At 40.3% G+C, this 11,220-nt stretch overlaps 1 protein-coding gene across 1 annotated transcript in view; it reads left to right on the plus strand.

Annotated features, from left to right (window-relative positions):
- Window positions 1-4,813: 4,813 nt before the first annotated feature.
- Window positions 4,814-11,220, plus strand: part of LOC111651525 (keratin, type I cytoskeletal 18) — a 10,114-nt gene continuing 3,707 nt past the window's right edge. Inside the window, exons 1-7 of the mRNA XM_023401490.2 lie at window positions 4,814-4,910; window positions 6,418-6,699; window positions 6,859-6,984; window positions 7,517-7,599; window positions 8,176-8,332; window positions 9,680-9,844; window positions 9,989-10,114. Of these exons, the coding sequence (XP_023257258.1) occupies window positions 6,436-6,699; window positions 6,859-6,984; window positions 7,517-7,599; window positions 8,176-8,332; window positions 9,680-9,844; window positions 9,989-10,114 (921 nt within the window). The 5' untranslated portion in view covers window positions 4,814-4,910; window positions 6,418-6,435. The remainder of the gene's footprint in view (window positions 4,911-6,417; window positions 6,700-6,858; window positions 6,985-7,516; window positions 7,600-8,175; window positions 8,333-9,679; window positions 9,845-9,988; window positions 10,115-11,220) is intronic.

An 11,220-nucleotide genomic window follows, 5' to 3' on the forward strand; every position in this document is an offset into this window, starting at 1 on the left:
TTGCTCACATATGTCGTTATCTGTCTGTAATTTCTCTGCTGCAGATCCTTATCTTCTTATCAGAGGACGGCTGGTGGACTGAAGTCCGCCCATCAAACACTGACTTGGGGCCCAAATTATATCAATCAGGGTCTGGAGTGGAGCGGCAGTTTGAGTTCCTTAAATTGGTGGAATAACGAATCTACTTCCCTTCATTACCTTAGATTTCAACTTTTGATGGGGAACTGTGAGAAACGGAGCAGAGGCAATGAATAAATTGTAGAAATATTTAGAGTTGAAAAGCACAAAAACCTCTGGGTGAGACTTTTCTCAATAATATACTTTAGTGTCGTGAAATTAGATGTGATCACATTACTTATTAAAAAAAATAAAAAAGTAAGTGATTGTTAACAACAGATTGCTTTATGCATAATTTGATCTGCCTTGCAAGTCAAATGGATCTCCAGAGTTCATCACACCTCAGGAAATGTCTGACTCACTTCTTTTCATCTCCCTTTGCCATCATTTGCCACAAGCTTTTGGACAAAATATCATAGTCATATGATCTGCAGTGATCCCATTCAGACTTTCTTAGCTAAGTGTAGATAATTGTATGCAGAACATACAAGAGTGGAGTAGAATAAATCTTTAATACCCCCGACGGGCAATTTGGCCACCAGACAGCAGTCAATGATACAGAAAAGTATGGCAATGGATAAAAACAGCAAACAGCGCACAGGTTATCACTGTCGTCGTCACTTGACATCATTTTGACTTGCGATCGTAGGAAAAGCACTAATAACAGTAGAGTCGACAGGAACAATACCAGGACCCTAAAACTGAAGCAGCTAAATGGAATTCAATCATCATGTATTCCTTCATTTACACCTGAGTTTTTCATACTGTGTCATGTTAACATGTCTCACAGCTCCTATCAGGCTCATACGGCCTGTTAAAGTTCTGTAAATGAGATTCAAGGCTGCTGAAAAGAACTGGGCAACATTCATGGACCCTTTCTGAGTCATTGCCGCTGCCCCACTATACGGTGATGATACTTACGAGTTGGAGGACAGCAGTTTTTCACATCTGCATATGCGATTTTTCCACAGCGTGCTCTGCCTCTGTACTCTGGCAGAAAGATGAAGATGATGAATCTCGTGGGGAAAAAGATAGTAAGGATTTTATCTATAGAGGACACAACATTCTGCTGTCTATGGATGATTTGGATGACTTTTCAATACTCTCGATATCTGCAGTGATGTGTGTTTCATCAGCACGTCCAATGATGCCAAACTCAGAGTATCTCCAAATTTGGTGATTTAAACGTTTTGAGGAAGGATTAAGCGTTTCGTTCAGCTCAAAAACTTCTCACACTTCTAAAGCGAAACAAAACATTTCAAACCCCATCTGATTATCTGAAAATAGGCCTGCTTTTCTTCGCATGAAACATCCACATTTTGGAGACTCAGGACAGCAACACTTATATTATGCCTCTTCTGGCATCACTGTCTGTCTGTCTTGTTTGTCTGCCAGTCGACGTGAACACAAGCGAGTCCTGCCAGCAGCAGAATTGTAACAGGAAGCAATCACTTCAGGAGCAAAATGACTATTGAGAGGCGTCAGCATGATGCTTTCTCCCTTTTTTAACAGCACTTTACCTGACACCACTGACAAAGCAGCTTAAAAAATTACACAATAGATTTGGTGTTTTAAATGTGTTTACATTAGCTATGGCTGTCATATTAATGTATCAGTGCTTCGTTGCTGTTTCCCTCTGCATCATGTTGTGTCATCAACTTGCAGTAGCTGCAGTTTATCCCTGAAAATTGACAGGAGCATTTTGTGTTTACGTCTTGAGCTGTCGTGCTGATTTTAGTGTGAATGTCATGTTCACATTCATTTTTCAGCACCCGAGTAAAAACCGTACAATTTTCTGTCTGTGTGGTTTATTATTTTTCCAGGCTTTGAAAGTGATGACCAGGCCTGGACGTCGTCAGCAACACAGCGTCAGCGTGGGTCTTCTCTGCGTCGGCGTGTGCATTTTGCTGCCGTGGTCACATGATCACTTGTGACAGGGTTCATGAGGGGTCAAGTGGGGTCGTGAGTAGTATCCTGACATCCTGCCAGTCTAATCACCTGTTTATTTATTTAACAAGCAAACTCTGATCCAAACCGACCGCAGGACTGAGAGTGAGGACAAAGAGAAAAGTGAGAAAGTGAAAGTAAGAGGAAAGGTTGATTAAGGTTCAGCTTGACTGGGATTGATCTCCTGTAGGGACATGTATCCCATATTTAACAGTATCTTTGGTACAATATGCACAGCAGGCCTTGTTCACTCTTAAGGTTACATGTGTCTTTACATGTGTCAAACAAACTCATATCATACCAAAAATGCAATGAACTGAATGTGGATTTGAAATGTGTATAAAATGACCCAGAACATTTCCATCTGATTCAAAGGTGCAGCCATAAAAATAAAAAAAAATTATAAATATTTAAATATTTCTCTCAGTATAAACACGATTCATGAAAAAGGCACACATTTGAAACAATACCATAAGAAAAAGTAAATTTAAGCATTCAGGTAGAATGAAAAGGAAAGCGTGGCACAATAGTAGCGTAGCTTGTTGCTGCCCTCTTTTGGAAAGTACTGGAGCCAGTTTGACTGTACACTCAGCTTGTGTTTACCAGCCTTCACCACAGAGTGGAGACAGATTACAGCTGGAACACTGGAGACCTCTGACCAGTGAAGGATGGGAGTAGGATATGCACCAAGGCAATAGCAACATTTTTTAACCGGTGTATAATCATAATAATCAAATACAATTTAAAAGTTTCTTTTTTAATATATTTTGTAATGGACTATATGTCCCACTTTAACACCGCATCTCCATTTTAAGGCAAGACAATGCCATTTTAATACTTAATCCTAAAAGAAAAGGATTGTCATCTTTTATTTATATCACATCTGAAATCATTACTTCTTAAAACAAATTTTTACTGGTTTCTCCCTTGTTTGTTTAATTCTATATCTTTATAAGATATATCTAAGTAGACATATCTAAATCGTTATTTACTATAAAATGCAAGAGGTTCACTGCTTAGGTCACAACTCGGACAGCAGAAGATACTACGGCCTCGGTATTTTACTCTTTAGGCTGATGTGTTTAAGCAAACAAAGCCTTCATCAGAGCACAGCAGGAGCGATGTCATTCTTTTGATGTCATACGATCATTGCATGCAACTGTTTATTGCAAATTACCCCTTGTAGACCCCGGGGTGTGATCACTATGGTGGTGCTCTGAAAAACAAAACGGTCATTTGGGGGTGGGAGGCATTATCTCAGTTGACAGCACCTTGTAAGACACAAAAACACAGACCAGCAATGACCAATTTATCAGAGAGTCTGGAATCAACAATAAATAAATAAAAGTAATTAACTAATATGATAATAATACAAACATTCACTAATTGCTCAAATGTAATTCGCAGGAACAAAACACAATGTTTGTGGGTGTAATGCAAATAGAAACATTTGCAAGGCTGAGACACACTGGTAATATTTTCATCTCACTTGAATTTGAATATGCTAATACACGAAGCACAGATGCTTCCCCCACACAGTTTTAATATCGCACATACTTCTATGTTTCTACAAGACTTTGCATGAATAAAGTTCACATGAAGTATTGTTGGAGTGCAAATGAGAAGAACTACATCATCAGCCGTACCTGTTCATGTCATTTCCTGTAGGAGCATGACTGGGTGAGCAGGACACTGTGTGGCCGTTGTCAATAAATGGAAGTAAATATTGACCACAGTAACGTTTTACTTTGTGATAATCTACAAAGGTGATCAGGCTACACACACACACACACACACACACACACACACACACACACACACACAAACACATATTTGGGGGTGCAAACAGTGTAAATAAATGATAGTAAACATTCAGTGAGGTTTTCACCTGTAGCACAAACACAGCAACCTCATCCTTCAAAGTCACAACTTTATTAACATGGACACATTTTTATAGGGGGGAGTATAGAATTTAAACTTTAATCTGTTTTGATTCTGCATGTAAACTGTGTGTAATTCTGTCCTGTCTGAATTGAGCCCACATCATATTTGTTTCAAAGTGCTTCGGCCAGCAGCTTTTCTGTGTCCGAGTGACTTGTTGAATATTTTATTTCCAGCAGGTAGAGGGAAGGTCAGGTTACAGCAAGATGACTAACAGGAGCGCTCTAGAGAACTGCAGGCAGGGCTCCACCCACCAAACAGTAAAGGGATGGTGATGATACGCGAGAGGGCGCGCCTCATTGTGGGTCAGAGATGCTGTTAGGTGGAATACTTAATTCTCATTTCTCTCAGAGAGTGTCAGTGAGGTGCAAATGTTGGTAGCCAGAATTTATTTTTCCCTCAGGAGTTGGTAGAGACTGAAAACAGAGTGAACAGGAGGGGGAATATTGGGTTTACATTCTTCAGGTGACCAGAAATCCAAGTTTAAAATGTCTATATATGATTTTTAACCCGTTTAAAAGCCATTCATGGTTTCAAATCACACAAGTGTCATGTGGAAACTTTAAACTCCGGAGCACATACACTGAGAATGGACTTTTCATTGAAGTTGGACACATTTTGTGTCCAGAAAAGAAAAATATGTGCATATTCATAGATGTGGATTTCGATTAGAGAGGTCGAGCTGAAATAAAAAGGTCATCAGCAGCGTACATGCTAAGTTTTCATCACAACCCTCCAACCCGTCCTCTCTCAAGACCCTGCAATGGAGCAAAGACACCTCCTGACTGGCGTTAGCTCCTCCTACTTCTTGCACACCTGCATATAAGCTCACCTGTAGCAGCAGCAGCTCAGAGCCTCCTGCATTCCTCTGGATCCCACCCTGACTTTATCTGAAGTTAATCCTGGTAAGATAGATTTCCTTTTTTTTTTAAAAGAAATGTTCTTTTTTTTCCATCAGTTACAATTATTAAAATTGATTATTTAATTATTTTCAATAATTCAATTTGTCTTTTTAGTAAGTTAAATTAAGTTAGTTGAGATTATGAAAAAAATTAAGGATTTATCTAAATCAAAATTAAAATAGGATGAAAAAAGCTGCTACCAATAGCCTCAAGGAAATGACTCTTATTTTCTTGTTGACTTTCATTCAGAGTTGTCAGCACAACTACCTATCAACAATTGGTGGGATGATTTCTTTTCTTTTTAAAAAAAAAAATGAATTGAACAAAGTGCCTGCTTGTGAAACCGGAATTCACTCTGAAAATTTTCCCGATAATTTTCCCAAGCTCTATCTTCCATCGGAACAAGGAGCGTCTGTCTCCTGCTGGGTCCTTTGTAGTGTTGTGGGAACGATGTAGGAAGGATCAAGTGACAGAGAGACAGAGAGGTTCCCTTGACCGCTAATCTGCCACTGAAACCCTGCTGAGAAACACACAAAAGCAAGCATGCGCGAAACTTCACACACACACACACACACACACACGCACACGCACACATAGACAAAGATACCCTGTCCTGTACTATGTTTGACATTCAAACACCATCGTTCAGGAAGTAATGTGAACGCATGTTAAACTTATCGTCAACTGAGGTTGAAATAGGGGGAAAGAAAAGGATGTCACATAGTCACGATATCAATAAAATGTTCTTTGCATATAAAAAGAAACATTTATAAAATCCTAATTTTAGATTGCAGAATCCTTTAAACAACATTTAGCCAGAAATATTCAACAGTCTTCTTTATGAAGGCTATGGAGCCATGTTTCATCTTTTCTGTTTGTTTCTGTATGATGAATCCTCCTCTTAAATATAAAATGCATCTTATTATCATAGTAATAGACTACATGAGAGTGTCCTCAGTCCCGGTGAGAGGCTCTTCTTCGACCCGGGGTTGCGCTGTACTCATTTACATTTAGATTTTACACTGACTCGAGTTGAAGTTGTATTTGAGCAGAGCTGAGAATGGCAGACTGAAGTGACTCTGACCATAAAAGTATGGTTAGTATGAATGACCGGACTGGACTCGTTTCATCATTTCCAGTGGGCGTTCAGCTGTCTTGAATATTAGGCCCTACTTGTATTTCCATTAAGGTCTGGCCAAATACTAGAATAAAACACATTTGCTTAAGAGCCACAAAAGAGCTTTCACTGCAGCCAGATCTCATGTAACACTAGATTTAAATGACTGCAATAGGTCAAACAGTCTGGCTTTTGGAGTTGTGTATTTTCCTAGTGACATCCATCCACTCTCTTCTCAGAGAAATGGACCCGCAAGAGCTGGAATAGACGTAACATCTGTGATTGTGCTCTTGTTCTGTTTCTGTCTTCACACCTCGCCTCCATCTTGTCTCTCACAAGTTCACCAACACAACATTCCCAGTTTCCATGCATTGCTATCTGTTTTCTCTCCAGCCTTCACAGCCACCCATCATGGCCTCCAGCATGTCGGTGAGGAGTTTCTCTATGGGCCGTCAACCCTCCTTTTCCAGCCGTTCTCTGATGGACACCAGCCGCGCTCGCTCCCGTGCCTCAGTCTCTTTTGCGGCAGCCAGCCCGCTGACCCGTTCGGCTTCCATCAACCAGGACCTCAACGGGCCAATCAGCCTCCAGCTTAACGGTCTGCACGGCAACAGCACCAACGAGAAGGAAGCCATGCAGAGTCTCAACAACCGTCTGGCCAACTACCTGGACAAGGTTGGATACATTGCACAGTACCGCAGTGTTGGGATATTGGCCAGCAGCCAAATATGTGATGGGTGTATCTCAGCTTGGCAGCAATGCAGACAAGGAAATGATACTATTAGCAGCAAGCTGACATACTGTGAACATGATAGTCTTCTTGTGTCTCTCCAGGTGCGGTCACTGGAGCGCTCCAACGCAGACCTGGAGATGAAGATCAAGCAGCTGATGCTCGACCGCGTTCCCAAAGGTCGTGACCTTGATTCCATGATGGCTCAAGCTCATGCTGTTGAGCAAGAGGTGGGAGAAGAGGGAACATGCTGCCACGCAAACATACATTTTACACACAGGTCCATCTAGAGAGCCATATTACAAGTTCAGAGTTTCGTAAATGTCCATCAACAAAGCCCAAGGTTAAGACGACCTTGATGATTTTTACATAGACAAAACATTCATGCAAATGCGCCACGGGCCTCATTCCTTAGAGGCCGAATCGGACCCGCATTTGATCTTTGAGTTAATTCTGTACCAACAGGGTCAACACGAAGTTAATAATTATTTTAGCTATTTTGACTAAAGGGAAATAGTTAAAGTTTAATGAAGTTCAAATGTGTGTGAGCTTATTGGACAAGGACGCAAATCTTCAGATGTCTTTTCACCATTAGTAATTCCACAACATAAACACTCTGTTCCTGTCAGTTTACCAAATATAGTCAAAACACAATACATCACATGTAGAAGAATGTATCCATGTAATAGAGTTCAGCATGAAGGCAGACTTTAATGAAGGATGCTGGATCTCATAACCCTGTTACATGTTAATGTTTGTCAGGTGAGGAAGAAGACTCTGGAGAACGCTCGTCTCATGTTAGAGATTGATAACGCTAAACTGGCCGCCGATGACTTCAGAATCAAGTGAGTGATTGCTGATTACATTCTGGAGATGACAAACTCAAAGTGGTTTTGGTTGTTTGTCTTTCAAGATAAGACTTACCGAGACCTTTCGTGTTTAATCCATGTCTTTGATGAATGATTCAGTACATCTGTTTCCTGCTGTGGCTCACGCTGTGCATGTTTGTAATAACTGTCTGATATTTAATAACTAATATTTTTTAACATCTAATAATGTAATATTAGACTGATTTATTTAACGCAAATTCTGATTAATATTGGAAATTAATCATTGGGTTTGTACAGCTGCAAACATTCATTTCCAACGTTTTTCCTGTGTGCATAGTCATGTTCAAGTATTTAGACTAATTACTATGATGCTAAGAGACATGGACAGAACTACATCAACACAAATGTTTCTTTTCTTATATATGTGTTTACTTTCCATCTGCAGAGATATCTGCGCTTTAAAATATCTTCATATTGCAAAAGAAAAAAAGGAAGTAAATAAACACTGAGTATCATGTCTGCAGAGGTTTTGTGTAAACTTTGAGCTCCCTGTAATACACCATACTCTGCTATTCTTCCTGCCTTCACAAGGTGGGAGACTGAGCTGGTGATGTGTCAGTCTGTGGAGCGAGACTGTGTCGCTCTGAAAAAGGCCAAGACTGACCACGAGCAGATCATTGCCTCTCTGAGGGGAGATCTGGACAGCCTGAAGGAAGAACTTTACTTCCTCAAGAAAAACCATGAGGAGGTAAGTTTGTTTGTCACGTCTACTTCTCCGTTCTCTTTTTTTTTTTAAATACCTTTCATGGTTATTTTACCTCTCTGACATGTGACCTTTCATCTCATTTTCCATTTGGCGCTCTCTCTTATTCTCCAACCGGCTCTCACAAACAAGATGTTTGACCCAATTTGATGTACTCACAAGGTCTTTTTAGAAAGGAAGGAAAAGGACATTTAGGGAGGGAGAAGTGAGAGAGAGAAAGATAGGGAGAGAGAGAGAGAGATAGAGGGTGGTCCTCTGGTTACTACAGACAAAAGGAACAGGTAGATCTGGTTTCCCAAACCTGTTCTTTCTGTCCAATCAGCTGATCCAAGGCGCCGGACTAGTGTCCTCTGGGGGGGGAGAACAACTAAGATAAATTTACCCCCTCTCACCAAAGGAAGGCTAATCTCCCTAACACTGGAACAAGATTATACAGATCCAATTCAAACCTCAAAACACAAAACCATAACCGAGTGCAGATATTGAGAGTTAATTTAAACAAATGAGACTTGATTATTTTGCTGTATTTGAATCGTGTACTGCATTAGGCACAAAAATCATGTATATTAGTGATATATACTTATTTTAAATGTGATTGTTTGACTTCTGGATCCTTTCTGTTGTGAGGACAGCGGTGAGATGGCGGCTCAGTCTATTAAACTGACTCACTCTGGACTGTAGGTGCCTCCTTCATGCTCTCTCCTATGTCAATCCTACATGATAAAAAAAATACTGGCTTTTACTCCCACAGACAGAGAAAATCAGCATCTGTGGAGGTTAACTGTGAAACTAGATCATGCTGTTTTCTCTCGTACTTCCCCTTCCCAAGCAAGGATACAATCACTGTACTAAAGTAAATAATATCATTTAACTTAAATGTCCAAAACAGAGCCTGGAAAAGTGTATGAATCAAGAGCATTAATAGCAGCCTCATAGCATTAAAATAAACTGTATGTGACAAAACACAATGTCACAGAGAAGAGAGAGTGAAAGAGATCCACCATGAGCAGGAGTGTACCAGGTGTATGTATGCGGGTTGAAAGGTCGGGGGTAAGGCGAGCTCTGCCTCATCAACTATTGATGGAGAATGCCTGAATAATGAAGATGCCCTCACATCCTCTCTGCCGTCCTGTGGTGTAGGATTCACACAACTGTTCTTGGTTCCATATGTCGCCTGTTAACAGCAGACATATCTTGTGCACACAATTATATCCACACAAGTTCATTTAAAGATGACACAGTGCAACCATAATGTTCTTTTCATTCACAAATAAACACACACACACTGAGACAAAGCAACACAAAGTACATAAACTATGTCTCCTCCTGCAGGAAATTGAGCAGATGAAGTCTCGTATCGCCAGAGATGAGGTGAATGTGGAGGTGGACTCCGCCAGCGGGCCGGAGCTGGGCACTATTCTGTCTGACCTGCGTTCTCAGTATGAGGGGATTGTCAAGAAGAACAAGGAGCAGGCGGAGCAGTGGTACCGCAAGAAGGTGCGTACAGAAAGTGCAATCAAGTGGTTCCGTGAGCAGTCTGGATCAAATACTTCAGATGATGTTGAATGGCCAGAATAAAGTTAAGCAAAAGTCTCAAAAAAAAAAAAAAAAAGTGGTTGTGTGTGTTTTTTCCCTCTCCAGCTGGAGACGGTGCAGAACGAGGTGAAGGAGAGCAATGAGGCTCTGAGAGGAGCCCAGAGCGAGCTGATCGAGAGGCAGCGCTTCCTGCAGAGCCTGGAGGTGGAGCTGGAGAGTCTGCACAAGCAGGTGAGCTGCTACACCTTGGGGAACGTGACAAGAGGACCGAAACATCTCAAGAACGCGCAAGTTAGCCACATTAAATGACATACAGTCGCTGGGTTTAAAGGTAAAAGATTCCCACGCACAAAACAAATGTTTTTCGCATCTTTCGGCTGCATAAGAACTAAAAAGTTTGACATTGACATTTGGAACCTGAACCAAATGTATGTGGAGCCAGCAGGAACTGACTAGGGGAAATTCGTGTGTCCATTAGCTCACTGATGTACTCTCGCTACGGTCTCGTGAATGACGTCACACGCGACTACAGGTTTCGCTCGCGGTTAAATGTAAACAACAATGGCGACGATGTGACGGAATTTTAACTCATTTAAATTAAGAAAATATAGTGGAGAAAAAGTTCAATATTTTCCTCTGAGAAATGAAGTACAGCACAGGAAAATAGGAAGGAAGGGAAATCTTAACTTAAGGCATTTGTGCAATGGTTTAACTGACTTTAAGTGATTTCATCAATATAAGACCAAGATAAGGAGAAACCCTTAAATACTTAAGTGAGCATTTTAAGGAAACCTTATGGATGAAATTAAGGGTGTTTTGCAACTATTTTTATTTTAAGGAAACCTTAACTCAGACTATAATGTGCAATGGTTTAATTAACTTTAAGGGATTTCTTAAATATAAGACCAAACTAAGGAGAAAAGCTTAAATAGTGACTTAAACATTTTAAGGAAACTTTAACGTGTTTTGTGCTACAGTTTTTACTGTTTTGCTCTTATTTTGGTAAGTCTGCCAATAGTAACCCACAGACTGGACATTTCAGAACAATACTTTACTTTAATAACAAAATTTGAGCATTTAAAAAAGTGTTTACTGGTGATAAAATTAGTATTAGCAATAAAATGAAATATGTTTACCATTCTGCATCAGACATATCCAATAAAACAAATAAAACAAGATGTTTAGACCTGATATTGAATATTCTAGGAAACATCCACTGTATTTACACCAAAATTTTCATTTAAATGAGAAACACTAAGAAAACAGTGACATTCCTATTGTTATGGCCCCATGATTAGGGACCTTTATAAGAACCCCCCACCCCACCCCACCCCCCT

The sequence above is a fragment of the Seriola lalandi genome, unplaced genomic scaffold (assembly GCF_002814215.2).
Source record: "Seriola lalandi dorsalis isolate HSWRI2012SDOR001 ecotype SW California unplaced genomic scaffold, Sedor1 jcf7180002053686, whole genome shotgun sequence".
NCBI classification, from domain to species: Eukaryota; Metazoa; Chordata; class Actinopteri; order Carangiformes; family Carangidae; genus Seriola; species Seriola lalandi.